General features: G+C 47.0%; 1 protein-coding gene across 1 annotated transcript in view; it reads left to right on the forward strand.

Annotated features, from left to right (window-relative positions):
- The window catches only part of LOC135229071 (cAMP-dependent protein kinase catalytic subunit PRKX-like), an 89,542-nt gene that overhangs the window by 43,988 nt on the left and 25,366 nt on the right, over window positions 1–20,188 (forward strand). The window contains exons 3-4 of the mRNA XM_064278865.1: window positions 1,815–1,983; window positions 13,129–13,392. Coding sequence (XP_064134935.1) covers window positions 1,815–1,983; window positions 13,129–13,392 — 433 coding nt within the window. The remainder of the gene's footprint in view (window positions 1–1,814; window positions 1,984–13,128; window positions 13,393–20,188) is intronic.

A 20,188-nucleotide genomic window follows, 5' to 3' on the forward strand; every position in this document is an offset into this window, starting at 1 on the left:
TCAAATGTCTTTCATCACCCCAAAGAGAAGCTCTGTACCCTCGGCAGTAACTTCCATTCCCCCTCCCCCAGCCCCTGGTAACCACGAATAAACTTTGACGTCTGTGTGTCATGGATTGAATTGTGTCCCCTAAAAATATGTGTATCAATCTGGCTAGGCCATGATTCCCAGTGTTGTGTGATTGTCCACCATTTTGTCATCTGTCGTGATTTTTCTGTGTCTTGTAAATCCTAACCTCTATGATGTTAATGAGGTGAGATTGGCAGCACTTATGCTGATGAGATCTACAAGATTAGATTGTGTCTTAAGCCAATCTCTTTTGAGATATAAAGGAGAGAAGCGAGCAGAGAGACGTGGGGACCTCATACCACCAAGAAAGAAGCACCAGGAGCAGAGCGCATCCATTGGATCCTGGATCCCTGTGCTGAGAAGCTCCTAGACCAGGGAAAGATTGACGACAAGGACCTTTCCCCAGAGCCGCCAGGGAGAGAAAGCCTCCTCCTGGAGCTGGCGCCCTGACTTTGGACTTCTAGCCTCTTAAATTGTGAGAGAATAAACTTCTGTTTGTTAAAGCCATCAGCTTGTGATACTTCAGTTATTTCAGTTACAGCCGGACTAGGTGACTAAGACGCCGTGCATTTGCTTATTCCAGACACTTCATGTAAGTGGGATCATGCAGTCTTTGTTCTTTAGTGTCTGACTTCCCATCACGTTTGCCAGGTTCATCCATGTCATGGCATGTTTTAGGACTTCGATTCTCTTTTTGACTGAATAATATTCCCTTGTAGGTATTTGCACATCTTGTTTATCCATTCACCTGTTGGTGGACATTTGGGTTGCTCCCACCTTTTGGCTGTTTTGAAAAGTTCTGCAGTGGACATTTTTGTACGTGTGTCTGTTTATGCCCCAGCTTTCATTTCCCTTGGGCGTGTACCGAGAGTGGGATTGCTGGGTTATATTGTAGTTCTTTGTTTAAGTTTTTGAGCAACTGCCAAAGTTGTGTTTTCAAGCTGCCTCTTCTCTTTGGAGGTGTGTGAGAAAATGCTTCAGCTTTGTTGTTCAAGCCGAGTAAGGAATGTGTTCAACACACATACAAACTCGTGAACACCTTGATGTAAACATCAGCTCCTTTCAACTCTTGACCATTCGTCGTGTGTCTGTGGCGTGTGTGTGAGTGTGTTTGTGGTGTGTGCTGTGTGTGTATGTGTGTGGTGTGTGTATATGTGGTGTGTGTGTAGTGTGTGCATGTAATATGTGTGTAGTCTGTGTGTGCATATGTTGTGTGGTTTGTGTTTGTGGTGTGTGGAGTGTGTGTTTGTGGTGTGTGTATATTTGATGTGTGTAACATTTGGATGTAATATGTGTGTGCCTGTGGGGTGTGGGTGTGATTGTATATGAGTGTGTTTGAGTGTGTGGTGGTGTGTATGTGAGTGTGTGTTTGGTGAGTTTGTGAGTGTGTGTCAGAGTGTATGAGAGTATGTGGTGTGTGATGTGAGTTTATGTGTGTGTAGGGGGTGTATATGAGTGTGGTGTGTGTGTGTATGTGACTGTGTGTTTGTGTGAGACATCCGTCCAGTTGAAGCCTCCATGTGAGTGTCCATTGTTCCATGAACACAACCCCTGTGCACACTGGGTGTGAATGTAGTGTGTTTGTGTGAGAGGTGCGTCCAGTTGAAGCCTCCACGTTGGCATCCGCCGGTCTGTGAATAGTCCCCTGCGCACACTGGCTGTGACCCTGAGCTGCCGTTCCCCACAGCCCCGTCCTGACCTCACTGCCCTGTCCCCGTCCTGATGGCTATCCTTGCTCCCCACAGGCACAGGCACCTTTGGGCGGGTGCACCTGGTGCGGGAGAAGACGGCCAAGCGTTTCTTCGCGCTCAAGGTGATGAGTATCCCTGATGTCATCCGCCTGAAGCAGGAGCAGCATGTGCAGAACGAGAAGTCGGTCCTGGAGGAGGTCAACCACCCCTTCCTCGTCAGGCTGTGAGTCCCCCGGGGTCCCCTGCCTCCTCTCCTTCCCCCTCCCCTCTGTCTGCCTCCTCCTCCTCCATGGCAGTGTTGTGGGTTGAATTGTGTCCTCCAAAATGGGTGTTGGAGCCCTAACCCCTGTACCTGTGCACAATCCCTGGGAAGCACAAATGGTGAATGCCACCACTGCTGACCAAAAGGTTGGCAATTCAAGTCTCCCCAGAAGTGCCTCAGAAGAAAGGCCTGGCAGGCTGCTCCCCAAAGGTCATAGCCATGAAAACCCTAGGGAGCCCAGTTCTACTGTGACACACATAGGGTCCCCATGAGTCGGAACTGACTTGATGGCAACTAGTGGGTAGTTCAAACAGTTACTGTGCTAGCCTGCTAACTGAAAGGCTGGTGATCTGGGGCCACCCAGAAGTGCCTCAAGAAGAAGGTCCCGATGATCTGCTTCCCAGAGATGACAACCATGAAAACCCGATGGAGCGCAGGTCCACTCTGCATGTGTGGGGTCGCCGTGGATAGGAGTTGACTCCAAGGCGCCTAACAACATCCAGCACCACAGAACCTGTGGATGTGATCTTGTTTGGGAATCGGGTTTGTTAAGTTAGTGAAATCCTGTCAGTGTAGGGTGGGTCCTAAACCTAATCACTTTTGAGATATAAAAAGGGCAGAGACACACAGGGGAAGACAGACACCACCCGAAGATGGAACTCCAATGATTGCTCATTATTAGGAGCTAAAAAAGATGGGACTGTTGTGATCCACAGGGTTTTCGTTGGCTGATGTTCAGAAGTAGATCACCAGGCCTTTCTTCCTAGTCTTAGTCTGTAAGCTCGGTTGAAGCCTGTTCAGCATCACGGCAGCATCCAAGCCTCCACTGACAGGCGGGTGTTGGCTGCACAGGAGGTGTACTGGCCGGGAATTGAACCCAGATCTGCTGCACGGGAGGCGAGAATTCTACCACCGAACCACCGCTCTAGTTAGTCCTGTTGTGTAAAGTGAAATAGCAATTTGGAGAGAGGAATTGATCTCACTAAGGTTTAAATTTTTTTTTTTTTCTTAAGCAGATGTGGACTCCTTTGTAGTATTGCCATCATGTTCTCACATGATTTAGGTGCAAAGTCTTGCTTTTACCAAATACTGGAAGTCCCAAACTTAAGAAAACAGGGTGTGTCCTAAACGGTGTTTTTTAAGTTAATTTTCCCATAGAAGCACAATGGGCTGAGCAGTAGATCCCTTTTGGTCCCCAAAAACCAAGCGGTGTAGCTATCACACGTTGTTGTTGTGTGTCTTTGAGTTGATTCTGACGCATAGTGACCCTACAGGACAGGGTAGAACTGTGCCGTCATAGGGTTTTCTAGGCTGTAATCTTTACGGGACCAGATAGGCCTTTCTTGCGTGGTGCCACTGGGTATCCAACCTTTCAGATGGCACCCAAGAGCTTAACCATTGCTCCACCAGGGCTCCTGGAGTGAAATCAGGAGAACACAAAAGAGAACCAGACACAATTGGTGCTGAAAACAAAGCCCTGCAACACTGTTCTTGAGAAGGAAAAAGCTTCCAGAAAGGATAAGAAGCAAGGGGTCCTTTCCAGGACTGTGGTTGGCAGGGGCACTTCCTAGTCCAACTTCGCCTTGCACATCTTTTCGAGGCTGCAGAGGCGTGCCTTGGGTCTCGTTGGGGTGAGGTTGTTGGGTGTGGGTGGCACGGAAGCTGAATCTCGAGAGAGGACTTCCGGCTCTTTGCATTCTACCCCTCCCCCGCCAGGGTAGGAGAAGTGGAATTCTCGCCTTCCCTGTGGGAGACCCGGGTTCGATTCCCGGCCAGTGCACCTCGTGTGCAGCCCCCACCTGTCTGTCAGTGGAGGCTTGCATGTTGCTGTGATGCTGAACAGGTTTCGGTGGAGCTTCCAGACTAAGACTAGGAAGAAGGGCCTGGAGATCGACTTCCAAAACTCAGCCATTGAAAACCCTATGGGTTATGTTGTTCTCCCTTTTTGATAACTTTTTTGCAACATTGGTCTCTAAGCACTGCCTCTTAGATTTATCCAACCACCCATGGATGGAATCGCAACTTTACCTGGAAACCACGTGACAAGAACTGATGTCTCTGACCTCTTGATGCTGTCTAAGACTCACCTGGTCTCCACCCTTGTGAGGAACTTACCTACTCCATTCACTGTCTAAAGAGCCCTGGGGGAGCAATGGTTAACTGCTCGACTGCTAACCAAAAGGGGGACAGTTTGCACCCACCGGCCACTCTGGGAGAAAGACCTGGCAGTCTGCTCCCATAAAGATAACAGCCTAGGAAACTCAGTGGGGCAGGTCTACTGTGTCACATGGGGTGGCTATGAGTTGGAATTGACTAGATGGTACACAATGACCCCCACCCTGTCCCATCCCTCTTCTAATCTCCCACAATTGTTAATTGTCTTGGTGCCCCTGAAGGGTGAAGTTATGCAGCGTTATAACAAGGTGATACATTGTTTCACAGGAACGTTTTGGTGATACATCTCTTTCAAGTGCTTAGGAAGGATCTCCACAGATTATTATCCTGGTCTTGGGTCTGTGATAAGGTCCCTGGGTGGGGCAAATGGTTTACCATTGACTACTAAACCTGGGGCTGCAAACGAGTTGCTACAGCTGCTAACCAAAGGGTTGGCAGTTCAAACCCGCCAGGCGCTCCTTGGAAACTCTACGGGGCAGTTCTACTCTGTCCTCTAGGGTCCCTGTGAGTCGGAATCGACTCAACGGCACTGGGTTTGGTTTGGTTCTGGGTACTAACCTGAAGGTTGGTGGTTCGAATCCGCAGAGTCGAGCCAGGGAAGAAAGGCAGGGCAATCTGCTTCTGTAAAGACTACGACCTAGGAAGCCCTATGGAGGAATTCTACCCCGTAACAGATGGGGTGGTCATGCACTGGAATCAACTCCATGGCAGCGGTCTATGGAGGCAGCTATGAGATTTGTCTGTGGACTGGATTGCACACTACTTGATTAGGACTGTGTGTGGGTGTGTGTGTGCATGTGTGCACGGACATGTGTATTTAAGCTGCAGGGAACTCCAAAATGGTTGCCGTGGAGTCGAGTCTGACTCGTAGTGACCCCATACGTGTGCTCCATCGGGGTTTCTTTCTTTCTCTTTTGAACACTTTACTGTGGTTTAGGTGAAAGTTTACGGAGCAAATTAGTTTCTGTTCGATAGTTTATACACAGCGCGTTTCTGGACTTTGGCGCAAACCCCTGAATGTGTCAACACTCTCCCCTCTTCCTCCCTGGGTTCCCTGTGACCGTTCACCCAGCTTACCTGCCCCTACCGTCCTTCTGAAGTTGCTTTTGGGTCTCGTCCATCGGGTTTTCAGTGGCTGATTATCCAGAAGTAGACAGCCAGGCCTTTCTTCTGAGGCATCTCTGGGTGGACTGGAACTTCCAAGCTTTCCATTAGCGGCCGAGCACGTTAACCATTTGCAATTCCCAGGGAGTCCCCGAAGGGAGATAGGGCTGTGCCCATTGCCCTGTCTTTCCAACCAAATTCTCAGCTCGAGAAAACAGCAGTGCTGTTGCCCGGACACAGCTCTAGCCATTTGGGGTCTTTTTGAGAGTGCAGGGCTGTCCCCAAATCCCAGAACACCAGGCCTTTTCTGATGAGCACTTGCTAAATTGTCCATCCACCTTGGCTCTGCAGAAATCTAGAATGTCAACACCCTACACAGAGGTATATTGTAAAAGTTCATCACTACGTTATGACTCGGGGCTTAGAACATGTTTTTCTAGCACAACGATGGAGTGGTTACTGGGTCCCTAAGGTCATCCACAGAAGCACAGCTTGACTGTTACGCCTCGGAAATACAAATAGTCCCTGACTTACGATGTATTCAAGTTATGACCAAACTTGCTTACGACCATCCTTTTTTTTTTATTGATACATCTTATCGTTAGTCATACGTACAACAAGCAGCATTGCGGCGTGTAATTTGCTCATGTTATCGTTCTCAGATGTTCACTCTCAGGTGTTCAATCTTATAACTGACTATTCAAAACTCTGCTGTCTAGCAGGCTATGTCCTGGTTTACAAGGAAGTCCGTGTCAGGGGTCGTGATGGATGGAAAGTTGGACAACATTCGGCCCTAACGACACAGGACAGTGGACCGGCATCTGTGCTCGGCAGAAGTTACAACTCCAACTTCACTGTTAGGATGGTGATGCTGACTTCGTTGTACCCCAGACCTATAAACCAAAACCAAACCCGTTGCCTCTGAGTCAATTCTGACTCATAGTGACCCTGTAGGACAGAGCAGAGCTACTACCCCACAGGGTTTCCCAGGAGCGGCTGGTGGATTCCAACTGCTGACCTTTTGGTTAGCAGCCGGGCCCTTAACCACCATTACCACCGAGGCCGCAGACCATACCTAGAGGGTGATCGTATTCAGCATTTTGTACAGCAGGAAGCATCAGTTAATTTGAAATGAGGTATTGGATTTATGTCAGAGCAGACCGAGGACAGAGCCTTCAGAACGAAACCCCGTGGCAAGTCAGGGAGTGCCTCTGCTCTGCATTTAGAGTGGGAGATTCCAGGAACAAATACCTTTCCATACTTCTTATCACTCAAAGCAGAAACACAGGGCATTTGGCCTCAGTGCAGGGACTCTCGGCTCAACTCAGAGATCATGGTAGAGGGAATGTCAGTATCTGGGTAGTATAACTGGAGAACGTTTCTCCAGAAAACAACTGCAACGAAAAGAACGTTCTTCCTGCCTGCACTCTGCAGTGCTTTAAGCTTTGACGCCACAAATTCTGAGCTTGCAGAGCTGTAGGAAACAAGTGGGGGAGACGGAGGGACAGCCTTCAGGGAGCTGAGAGAGTCCACACCAGGAAGGAATACAGCAGCAGGTACCCGGTCAGGGCCCCTGGGCGCCTGGTCTGCAGAGCAGGAAGACGGCAGCAGGGTGGCGCAGGGAGGTGGTCCTGCAGTCTTACCTCAGACATCTAGAGCTGCTTTAACGCCATCGCCACGGGGGGGTGGTGTTATTGTTTTGATTTTTTTCTTAGTTGTACTTTAGATGAAGGTTTACAGAACAAACTAGCTTCTCATCAAACAGTTAGTACACACATTGTTCTATGACTTTGGTTAACAACCCCACGGCATGTCAACATTCTCCCTTCTCAACCCTGGGTTCCCTATTACGAGCTTTCCTGTCCCCTCCTGCCTTCCAGTCCCTGCCCCTGGGCTGGTGTGCCCCTTTAGTCTCGTTTTGTTTTATGGGACTGTTCAATCTTTGGCTGAAGGGTGAACCTCAGGAGTGGCCTCATTGCTGAGCTGAAAGGGTGTTAGGGGCTGTACTGTCAGGGTTTCTCCAGTCTCTGTCAGGCCAGCAAGTCTGGTCTTTCTTTTTGAGTTAGAGTTTTGTTCTACATTTTTCTCCAGCTCTGTCCATGACCCTCTATTGTGATCCCTGTCAGAGCAAGGGGGGTAGTTTTAAAGAATAGAAATTTATTTCCTCACAGCTCAGGAGGCTACAAGTCTCAATGCAGGGCGTCGGCTCTAGGGGAAGGCTCTGTCTTTGGGCTCTGGGAGAAGGTCCTTGCCTCTTTCAGCTTCTGTTCCTTGGTTCCTTGGCCATCTCCTCCTGGCATCTGTCTTCCCCGTCTGTGCTTCCTTCTGTATCTAATCTCCTTGTAGGTCTGGAAAGCAATTGACTCAAGACACACCCGGCATTCCTACTGATTTATTAACATAACAAAGAGAACACATTCCCAAACAGGAACATAACCCCCGGTATAGTATAATTTATAACACATATTTTTGGGGGACACAATTCAACCCATAGCAAGCCTGTATTGGTGACTCAAACAGCAATGTACTTTTGTGAGGTGGTTGTTGGGTGCGGTTGAGTTGATTGCGATTCATAGTGACTTCATGCAACACAGTGGAACTGCCCATAGGGTTTTCTAGGGGGTAATCTTCACCGGAGCAGACCACCAAGTCTTTCTCCCCTGGAGCAGCTGGGTGAGTTGGAACCGCTGACCTATCAGTTAGCAGCCAAGCCAAGCGCTTAGCCGTGGTTCCACTAGGGCTCCCTTCCATAATGTGACAGTCACTGAAAACCCTACGGAGCCTAGTTCTGCTCTGAAAAACATGGGGCTGCCATAAGTTGGAATCGACTCTATGGCAGTACAGCACAGACAGTTAAGTGCTAGACTGCTAACAAAAGGTTGGTGGTTCTAGTCTTAGTCTGTTACTGCGGTAACAGAAATACCACAAGTGGATGGCTTTAAAAAGAAAAGTTTATTCTCTCACAGTCTGAGAGGCTAGAAGTCTGAATTCAGGGCACCAGCTCCAGGGGAAGGCTTTCTGTCTCTGCCGGCTCTGGAAGAAGGTCCTTGTCATCAATCTGCCCCAGGCCTAGGACCTTCTCAGCACAGGGACCCCCAAGGACACACTCCCCTCCTGGTTCTTTATTCTTGGTGGTAGGACGTCCCTCTGTCTCTCTGCTCACATCTCTCTTTTGTATCTCAAGAGAGATTGACTCAAGATACAACCTAATCCTATAGACTGAGTCGTGCCTCATTAACATAATTGCCTCTAACCCTGCCTCATTAACTTCATACACGTTAGGATTTGTAGCACTTAAGTTAATCACATCAGATCACAAAATTGTGGACAGCCACACAATACTGAGAACCATGGCCAAGCCATGTTGACTCCCATTTTCGGGGGACACAATTCAATTCATACCACCACCCAAAGGCACCTTGGAAGAACTGCGTGGTGACCTACTGCCAAAAAATCAGCCATTGAAAACCCTGTGGAGCAGTTATACCCTGACACACATGGGGTCTCTATGAGTCGGAATCAACTGGTAGGTTCCCAGTGCATGGTTATTGCAGAGGGTCTTCAAATTTAAACGTTCCTTACTTAAACCCTTTTATAGGTAAGAATGATGTTTTGCTGATATGTGTAAATATTGAAATTAGAAAAATAAGCATGTATTTGGAGTTCAAATTTCAGCACAGTGGTGAGTTGCTTGCTTATCTTTTTAAACTAGAGCTCTTGTTTGGCTTTCATAAAGTTTATCACCTTGTAAGATTGAACGCTCTTCTTGCCTAGAGGAATAGGAAAAAATACGTCTTTGTGTTCCCATTCTCTCATACTTCCTGGTCAGTGCACAATGCTTATGTCTGACGGATTATTGTGGTAGTTGGTTGCTGTGGGGTCAGCCCCTGACTCGTGGGGACCCCACACACGGCGGAATGAACCGCTGCCCAGTCCTGCACCACTCCCATGAACATTTGCGGGTCTGACCATTGTGACCCGTAGGGCTTCCATTAGATGGTTTTTGGAAGTGGATTGCCAGGCCTTTCTTCCTAGCCTGTCAGTCTGGAAGCACCACCGAAACCTGTTCAGCATCACAGCAACACGCGAGCTTCCGCTGACGGATGGGCGGTAGCTGTACATGAAGTACACAGGCTGGGAATAGAACCCGAGTGGGGAGCCCTGGTGGCTCAGTGGTTAAGTGCTGGGCTGCCAACCAAAAAGTCGGCAGTTCGAATCCACCAGCTGCTCTTTGGACACCCCGTGGGACAGTCCTGCTCTGTCCTGTTGGGTCACTACGAGTCAGAATCGACTTGATGGCAGCTTCTGGTGATTACTAAGGCTCACCTTAATGATACGATGGAGCCCTGGTGGCGCAGTGGTTAAGTGCTCGGCTGCTAACCAAAAGGTTGGCAGTTTGACTCCACCAGCCGCTCCTTGGAAACCCTATGGGACAGTTCTCTGTCCGTGGGGTTGCTATGAGTCAGCATCACTGAGATGGCAACTGGTTCGGTTTTTTGATTTTAATGATACTACGGCCCGTCACCCCATGCCTGAGGATGGCCGATGTCCTGGGTGTTCTCTTGTTTTCTTTGTTTGCCGGCTGGCTGCAGCTCGTTGGGATGAGCTTTGGAGGGAAGCCTCAGCCATGTCGTCATGATGAGAGAAACTACAAGGGTCCTAGCAGCGTTGACATCCGTGTTCTGATCTTGGGTCACATTTTCATGTGACAACCCCTGGTGTCCCCAGTCCTGTGGGGGTGCTTTATTTGTTGACTCTACCATGTACATCTGGGGTCACACCAGTTGTTATGGAGTCCACCCTGATTCATGACACCCCGTGTTTGTCAGAGTAGGACTGTGCTCCATTTTGTTTTCAGTGGCCGATTTTTCAGAAGCAGGTCACCAGGCCTTTCTTCCGAGGCACCTTTCAGTTAGGAGCCGAGCTTGTTCACTGTTTGCACAACCCAAGGACTCCACAGACTAGGAAACCAAAAAAAAAAAAAAAACAACAAACAAACAAAAAACCATACAAGTTGCTGTCGAGTCCAGTCCAACTCATGGCGGCCCCCTGTGTGTCAGAGTACAACTGCGCTCCATAGGATTTTCAGTGGCTGGTTTTTCAGAAGCAGATTGCCAGGCCTTTCTTCTGAGGCACCTCTGGGTGGTCTCGAACCTCCATTCTTTTGGTCAGCAGCTGAACCTGTTAATGGTTTGCAGCACCCAGGGACTTCTATTGGATCATAGACGTGCTCGTATCTTACCTTCTGCAACACTTGCTGTTGCTTCTCAATCCTTTCTCCTCCCTGTCTCCTTTATATGAAACATTCTTTCACCCTCAGCTGTCACCTCAGAAGGACGTATTCGTTTCTTTTCCTTCTGCTAAAACTTCTGAATTAGAGGTGTTGTCGTTGTTGGTGGTGGTGCCATCAAATTGATTCCGACTCATGGCGACCCCATGTGTGTCAGAGTAGAACTGTGCACCATGGGGTCTTCAATGACTGACTTTTCAGAAGTGGATTGCCAGGTCTTTCTTCCAAGGTGCCTGTGGGTAGACTGGAACCTCCAACCTTTTGATTAGCAGCTGAGCATGTTAACCGTTTACAATGCCCGGGGACTCCTAATGTTATAATGTTGTTGTTTTGTTGTGTGCTGTCGAGTCAATTTCTACTCATGGAGACCCCATCTGGCAGAGTAGAACTGCCCCATTTGGTTTCCTAGGCTGTAAACTTTATGGGAGCAGATCACCAGGTCTTTTCTTGTGTGGAGCAGCTGGTGGGCCTGAACCGCCGACCTTTCGGTTAGCAGCCAAGCACTTAACCGCCACTCCACCAGGGCTCCTTAAATTAGAGATCGTTCTCAGCATCTTCTCCTTTCTTTTGTTTCCCTGTCTTCTTTCCCTGAAATCCCTGACCCCGTCTCTCCCTCCATTAACTGGCTAATCAGCTCCTTTGGCAAGGAGTAGCAATCTCTCCCGACTCTCCCGGGCAATCTCCTCTGAGTAGTTGCTTGGAAATACCCGACTTCGGGCTTTTTAATTGCTGACTTTTCCTAGCAGGTGTTTGGGGTGCTGTCTGATAGTTTATTGTACGTTTGCAGCCTTGATTTATTGCACATTTGCAGCGCTAGGTGCTGACTCAGATTCAGTCCCTAAAGATGCTCTGTGCTGTTCACCTGAGTGTCATACACACCTGGTGTTCACTTTTCAGGCAGCCCAAGGTAATGGAGATACTGTCCATCTGTATAACTTTCCTGGGCTGCTGTGGCAGAGTACTGCACACAGGGGGGCTTAAAACCACAGACATTCATTGTCTCTCAGTTCTGGAGGTCAGAAGTCTGAAATCTAGGTGTCTGCAGGGCTGCTGTCCCTCCTGAGGCTTGAGGGGACCATTCCTCCTTGTCTCTCCCAGCTTCTGGTGGTCCCAGGTGTTCCTGGGTTTGTGGCCGCATCACTCCAATGTCTTCACACGGCCGTCTCTGTGTCTCTTCTCGTCTTTCATAAAGACACCACTCAGATGGGATTAGGGTCTGCCTGTTCCAGTGTCACCTCATGTTAACTGAAAACATCTGTGAAGACCTTGTTTCCAAACAAGGTCACGTTCATGGGTACACAGGGGTCAGGACTTGAACATATCACTCGAAGGGCACAGTTCAACCCACAACACCATTTTAAACCATATGCCTATATCTCAACCTTTAATCATGGTGAACATTCCTGAGTTGTGCAAATGGTATATGCTTGACTACTAGCCTACAGGTTGGTGGTTCAAAGCCACCCAGCAGCAGTGCACAAGAAAGTCCTGGCGACCTGCTCCCATGAAGATTGCAGCCAAGAAGACCGTATGGAGTACTTTCACTAACACACGGGGTTGTCATGAGTTGGAACTGACTCAATGCAAATTTTTTTTTCTGGACGTATATATATATATATATATATATATATATATATATATATATATATGCACATATACATTTATATACCTGATATAGCTATATGTATATATCTACGGAGCCCTGGTGGCGCACTGGTTAAGAGCTCAGCTACTAACCAAAAGGTTAGCCTTTCAGATCCACCAGCTGCTCCCTGGAAACCCTATGGGGCAGTTCTACTCTGTCCTGTTGGGTCGGTATGAGTCAGAATTGACTCGACAGCAGCAGGTTTGGTTTTTTGGGGTACACGTATACATATATACAGCTATACGCATCTATATGTATTTCTCTATATATGTTGCTGTTAGGTGCCATCAAGTTAGCTCCGACTCATAGCGACCCTATGTGCAACGAAACAAAACACTGCTTGGTCCCGAGCCATCCTCACAATCATTGTTTTGCTTGAGCCCATTGTTGCAGCCACTGTGTCAGTCCATTTCATTGAGGGTCTTCCTCTTTTTCACTGACCCTCTACTTCACCAAGCATGATGTCCTTCTCCAGAGGCTGGTCCCTCCTGAGAACACGTCCAAAGTATGTGAGACGAGGTCTGGCCATCCTTTTAAGGAGCATTCTGGCTGTGTGTGTGTGTGAGAATATATGTATGTACATATTTATATATATGTAACTGGTTTTATGTCTGTAGAGAACGTATATTTTGTATGGGCAGAGGGAGATCTGTAAACCATTAAGCTATTGATTACTAACTGAAAGATCAAGGTTCAAGTCCACCTAGAGGTGCCTCGGAAGAAAGGCTTGGCAATCTGCCTCTGAAACATTAGCGATTGAGATCCCTGTGGAGCCCAGTTCTATTCTGACACACACGGGGACACCATGAGTTGGAATTGGCTCAACAGCAGAGGGTTTGGTTCTGGCTTGTCTGTGGCGTGGCCCTGCAGTGTCCGATTGTTGCCCTCGCAGGTTCTGGACCTACCACGACGAGCGTTTCCTGTACATGCTGATGGAGTTCGTGCCGGGCGGGGAGCTGTTTAGCTACCTGCGGAATCGGGGGCACTTCAGCAGCAGCACAGGGCTCTTCTACTCCGCCGAGATCGTATGCGCCATCGAGTACCTGCACTCCAAGGAGATCGTGTACCGCGACCTGAAGCCAGAGAACATCCTGCTGGACAAGGAGGGCCACATCAAGCTCACCGACTTCGGGTTCGCCAAGAAGCTGGTGGATAGGTGAGAAAGACCACCACGTGGTTTATGTGACAGTGGGTGAAAGCCGTCAAGGCCGTGCCATGTAAGACACAGAGTGGTTTCTAACCAGTGTCACCCTTGCACCCATGAGAAGAGGAGTCGTAGGAAGAAGAAAACCTAAGTGATGACTCCCTGGGGTCAAGCTTGTTGTTGCGTGCTTTTGAATCAGTTTTCAACACGTGGCGACCCATGTGACAGAGTAGAGCTGCCCCGTAGGGTTTCCTAGGCTGTGATCTTTACAGGAGCAGATTGCCAGGCCTTTCTTTCTCCTGCAGAATGGCTGGTGGATTTGAACCACCAAACTTTGGGGTAGCAAATATACCTCATTCCTTCATGAGTTGGGGTTGGATAAGTGGATAACTTAGTTCCTAACATTGTAAAAACATCTGCATCGATGAGACACTTTATTTTGGGCATAACTCTTTTTATTTTTATTTCTATTTTTCGTGATTATTTTTAGAAAGTGGCAGTCTTGTGACCATTTTATTTTTTTTTATTGTGCTTTAGATGAAGGTTTAACAAAGAAATTAGTTCCTCATTAAACAATTAATACACATATTGTTTTGTAACATTGGTTGCTGACCCCACGACGTGAATACTTCCCTCTTCTTGACCTTGGGTTCCCCATTTCCGTGTGTCCACCTTTCCTGCCCCATCCTGCCTTCTCGTCCTTGTCCCTGGGCTGCTGTGCCCGTTTCGTCTCGTATACATGGCTGAGCTACGTGTATTATTGTTTGTTTTATGGGCCTGTCTAGTCTTTGGCTGAAGGGTGACCCTCAGGAGTGACTTCAGTGCTGAGTTAAAAGGGTGTCTGGGGGCCATACTCTTGGGCCTTCTCCGATCTCTGTCAGAGCAGTAAGCCTGGTCTTTTTTTTTGGCGTGCATGAGTTAGAATTTTGTTCTCCATTTTTCTTCAGCTCTGTCTGGGACCCTCTATTGTGATCCCTGTCAGAACAGTCAGTGGTGGTAGCCGGCACCATCTCTTTGCTCTGGACTCAGCCTGATGATGGCCGTGGTAGCTGTGGTCCTTTAGTCCTTTGGACTCATCTTTCCTTTATGTCTTTGGTTTTCTTCACTCTCCTTGGCTCCAGATGGTGTCTTCTGACCATTGTATGATGCAGTTTTCTCTTCAGTTCAATCGATTTTCCTCTGTAGGATTGTATCAATTGTAATTCTATTAATAAAGCACAGAAAAATGGGATATTGTTTTATCTAGATGAGTGAAGGGAGTTTCAACAATCAAAAACAAAATTGCTTTTATAATGTTGGTGCTCCCCCTGTTGACAGCACAAAGTATGTTACTGTACCTTTTTATTTATTTTTGTTTTTTTAATTGTGGTGAGATATATAAGGAGCCTTGGTGGTGCAATCGTTAAGTGCTCGGCTGCTGACTGAAGGGTCTGTGATTCCAACCCACCCAGCCACTCTGTGGAAGGAAGACTTGGTGATCTGCTGTAAAGACCGCAGCCTAGAAACCCCCCTGGGGCAGTTCTACTCTGTCACATGGGTCGCTAAACCAAAAAACCAAACCCAGTGCCATCGAGTCGATTCTGACTTTTAGCGACCCTATAGGACAGAGTAGAACTGCCCCATAGAGTTTCCAAGGAGCGCCTGGTGGATTCGAACTGCCGACCCTTGGGTTAGCTGCCGTAGCACTTAACCACATGGGGTCGCTAGGAGTTGGAATTGACGAAAGGGCACTGAACAACAACAGCGACAAAATATATATAGTGAAACATTTGCCATTTTAACATGTCCAATTCGGTGACATTAAATACATTCACCATGTGGCGTGATCATCGCCCTATCCATTTCCAAAAATTTTTCATCACCCGCAACGGAAGCTCCATTCCCTTTCATTAATAACTCCCATTCCTTCCGGCCCCAGCTTCTGGTCACCAGCAGTAAACTTCATTCTCTAGGAATTTGCCCCTTCTAGATACTTTGTATCGGTTGCTGATACAGTAGTTATTCTTTCCTGTCTGACTTATTTCACTCAGCGTCATATGTTCAAGGTTCATCCATGTCATGGCATGTGTCTTAGTCATGTAGCACAGCCATAACAAAAATACCACAAGCGGGTGGCTTTAACAAAGAGGAGTTTATTCTCTCAAAGTCCAGAAGGCTAGAAGTCTGAATTCAGTGCGTCAGCTCCAGGGGAAAGCTTTCTTCTCTCTGTCACCTCTGGAGGAAGGTCCTTGTCATCAGTCTTCCCTTGGTCTGGGAGCATCTCAGCGCAGGGACCCCAGGTCCAAAGGGTACTCTCTGCTCCCGCCACTGATTTTTTGGTGGTATGAGGTCCCCATGTCTCTCTGCTCGCTTCTCTCTTTTATATCTCAAAAGAGATTGGCTTAAGACACTATCTAATCTCGTAGATTTCATCAATATAACTGCTGCTAATCCATTTTATTACATCATAAAGATAGGATTTACAACACAGAGGGAAATCACATCAGATGACAAAATGGTAGACATCATACAACACTAGGAAATGTGACCTAGCCAAGCTGACAGATATTTTGGGGGGACACAATTCCATCTATGACAGCGTGTATCAGGACTTCATTTCTCTTCTACCCTTTATTTTTTAAAGTCAGCTCATTTGGAAGTCTGAATCCAAGGAATCAGAGATAAAATGAATAAATGGATGGAGAAAATTTAATCTATAACATCAAGAAATTTATTTACTCAATTAATATGAGAAATCTTGAAAAAAAAAAAGAAAAAAGGTCTCATTACTGTCTTGAAATATCGCTTCTACAAAGAGCTTCATTTTACGAGTCATGAGTATTGTAGCATGTGAATTTTTTTGTTTGTTTTGTTTTTCCATTTTTTTTGACCAACTGGGTTTCTCTGATGAAGTGTCTCTCCCTGGCTCAGCTGGGGTGAGGTGGTGTTCCCATGCCCAGGTGCCTGGCACCCCCTCTGTCTCTGGGTTTAGACAACAGAAGTGATTTTTGAATAAAAAATTGAGAGACATTCGCCAGAATACTTGGGGGCATCCTTACAAAGTAGAAGAAACAAAAAAGAGAGACTTCACCTTAAATACTGTTTTCTGAATGTGTACTTTAGCTCCCAAGGAACTTCGAGAATTGACTGCAGCTACTAGAAGCTAAAATAAATAAAGAAGGGCCTCTCCCTAGAGCCGGTGCCCTGAATTTGAACTTCTAGCCTCCTGGACTGTGAGAAAATAAATTTCTGTTCTTTAAAGCCACCCACTTGTGGTATTTCCCGTAAACCATACAAGGAGGCTCCTGACGGTCTATATTCCATGGTCTATCTAATTTAGATACACCATGGAGTTCTTTCAGAAGAAAAGCTTGGCAATCTAATTCCAAAAAATCAGCCATTGAAAACCCTATGGGATCGCTGTGAGTCGGAGTTAGCTTGATGGCAACCGGTTAGTTCTTGGGTGGTACAAACAGTGAATGTGCTTGGCTGCTAACTGAAAGGTTGGAGGTTCCAGTCCACCCGGGGTGCCTCAGAAGAAAGGCCTGGCAATCTACTTCCAAAAATTCTGCCCCTGAAAACCCTGTGAAGCGCAGTTCTAGTCTATACTCATGGGGTGGCCAGGAGTCGACGTCAACTCGATAGCAACTGATATGTCTCTTGGTACATCCAAGAAGGTGTTGGGACTTTTTTCAGGACAGAGTTACTGTAACAAGGTGTAAGGCTACCTGAGACAGGTTAGAAACTGGAAACTCATACAGCCGTAGGTATGTGCTTCTCACTGGACAATGGAGCCGAAAGAGACTCACCTTTCCAAAGTCAAGTGGAGACTTTATCTAATGCGTTTACCATTACCTGCCCTCACCTGGTCTTTTAATATCAGTTAAGATCTCCACTTCTAAATGATACTGACGAGGAGTGAGCTTTCTTGGCTCAAGTAGACACTTGAGACTTTGTGGGCAGCTTCTGTCTGGAGGGGAGATGAGAAGGCAGAGGGGGACAGGAGCTGGCTGAGTGGACATGGGGAATACAGGTGGAGAGGAGGAGCGTGCTGTCTCATTAGGGGGAGAGCAGCTAGGAGGACATAGCAAGGTGTGTATAAATTTTTATACGAGAGACTGACTTGATTTGTAAACTTTCACTTAAAGCACAAAAACAAAAAAAAGATCTCCGCTTCTAGCTAGATTCATCCAACTTTGGCGATGCTTACTCAGTTAGTTAGCTGTTTGTCAGTGAGCTGGCTCTGACTCATGGCGACCTCATGTACAACAGAACGAAATGTTGCCTGGTCTTGTGCCATCTTCATGACCGTTGGTCTGCTTGTGTCCATTGCTGTGGCCACTGTGTATTTTGAGTGCCTTCATGATGGTTAAGACCAAAAGGTCTGCAGTTTGAATCCACCAGGTGCTCCTTGGAAACTTTGTGGGGTACTTCTACTGTCCTATAGGGTCTCTGTGAGTTGGAATTGACTCAATGGCAATGGGTATTATTTTTTCGGCTCCAACCTAGGGGGGCTCATCTTCCAGTACTGTATCAGTGTTCTGTTGTGCTCCATAGGGTTTTCATTGACTTGTTTGCAGAAGTAGCTCACCAGGCCTTTCTTGCTAGTCTGTTAGTCTGGAAGCTACACTGAAACCCGTCCACCGTGGGTGACCCTGGTGGCATTTGGAATACCAGTAACACAGCTTCCAGCATCACAGCAAGCCACCACAGTACAAAAGACAGACAGACGAGTGATGAAAAATACACGCAGTCCATGCTTTAGTGCCCTAAGAAATAGAGAGTGGAAAACTGTATCCATCAGTGGATTCCAATGAACTTGCTCTTTGTTCTCTTAACATTAAACTTGAAGCATATAGTTCTGTCATTTGCATCCTTCTCTTGCTGGTCCATAGTTGACACGTCTTCCCAGTTGTCTTGAGATCTGGGACTTCAGGTCCCTCCTGCTCCTTAGGCTTTGGTTGCCTCATCTTTACAACGAGATGAGGAGAATCAATGGCTTAAGAGGTGTCCTCTGGCCCTACCTTTGCACATTGAATGCTTCATTTTTCAGACTCTAAAAGACAGGCTCCAAGAGGCAAAGGGCTCAAGCAAGGAGAACATCTGCCAGCAGGAGATGGGATCCCTTGTTTTTGTGCTCAGGCCACCAGATAACCAAATTTGCAATCCAGGGTCAGAGTTCCAGGATTCCTGAAATTCTTAGTCCTGCCAAACCAGCCACACTCTCTCTCTGAACTCTCTCTGCCCGGCTGGTGACTCGGTATCATCTCTCAAGGTCTTAGCGGACGAGCCAGTGGTCAGAGTTTTTAAGGAGATAAAAAAAAAATGTGGACTTCGTTGTGACAAATCTCCTGATCTCTGAAATTGTATTTTCAAAATGTTTTGTCTCCCCTGTGGTGATGGCACGCACATTTCAAAGCGATTTGAAATGCATAATACGTAGTATGGAAACCCTGGTGGCGTAACGGTTAAGTGCTACGGCTGCTAACCAAAAGGTCAGCAGTTCGAATCCACCAGGTGCTCCTTGGAAACTCTGTGGGGCAGTTCTGTTCTGTCCCATAGGGTCACTATGAGTCGCAATTGACTCAACACGATGGGTTTTTAATACGTAGTACAGTAAAGCTTGTGAGAGCTGGAACTCAAGGGGACTGCTTTGTTTTTCCCGGTCTCGGAAGTTTCCCACCTTTGACAGGGTGCAATCTTACCACCTTTTTTCTGCTTGTTTCAGTGGAAAATTTTGAGTTTTCCTTCTTGACAGGCTTCCGCCTTATGCAGATTCTGGCTTATCTTCTTAAAAATGTAGTCACCATTATCACATTTTGCTAAGAGATAAGTGTTAGAAAACTGTCAGTTTTCTGGCTGTGGATACTTACTTTGTCCCATGCGAAGCTCCTCCCAACCACTGATCTAAAATATAAGACTTGAAAATTATCATAGTGGGTTATCTTCGTCTTTAGTCCCTGGGTGGTGCAAATGATTAACATGCTCAGCTGCTAAGTGAAAGGTTGGAGGTTCGAGTCCACTCAGAGTGCCTTGGAAGACAGGCCTGGCAGTCTACTTCTGAAAACTCAGCCATTAAAAAACCCCTGGGGCACAGTTCTACTCTGACACACTTGGAGCTTCCGTGAGTCAGGATCGACTCGCTGGCAGCTGGTGGGTGTCTTGTTAAGGTGAGTAGAGGTATTTGTTTTCCCTAAGAGTTGTTGAGTAAAGTCGTCATTTTTTCTTCCCTTCCAACGAGCTCAAGCATCCAGGGAGATAACAGTTTGAACCTCCGTCTACAGAACAATATTGCCATGAACGTGGACTCGGGGGACGGAGGAATGACAAGTTAGGGTTTCAGGGGCACAGGTTCCTGTTTGAGGATGCTAAGAAGGTTTTGGAAATAGTGATGATGGTCACACACGGTGAATGCAATTAATGTCACTGAATGGTACACTTAAAAGTGGTTAAAATGGCAAGTTTATGTTAAATATATATATATATATATATATATATATATATATATATATATATAAAAACACACACACAACTTTCCCTTCCTAAAAAAAAAAGGAAAAGAAACAAACAAACAAGATTGGATGCCATCAATGGTTCCATTTCTATAGGGACACAGAGGTAGTAACTAGACTCTGTCTACCTACTGTATCTCTCTATGTCTGTCTGTCTGCGTACCTACCTACCCACCTACCCACCCACTCAGCGCTCCTGCTCTCAGTCTCCTGTAGGTGGCGCCAGAAGCTACATTTGCACAGGTCTTACTCACCACCTTCTGAGAAAATCCTTTTTAACCAAACACTCAGCTTCAACCCAGAATGCCGGTGCCTGT

This window comes from Loxodonta africana, chromosome Y (genome assembly GCF_030014295.1).
Source record: "Loxodonta africana isolate mLoxAfr1 chromosome Y, mLoxAfr1.hap2, whole genome shotgun sequence".
In the NCBI taxonomy this organism is placed as follows: domain Eukaryota; kingdom Metazoa; phylum Chordata; class Mammalia; order Proboscidea; family Elephantidae; genus Loxodonta; species Loxodonta africana.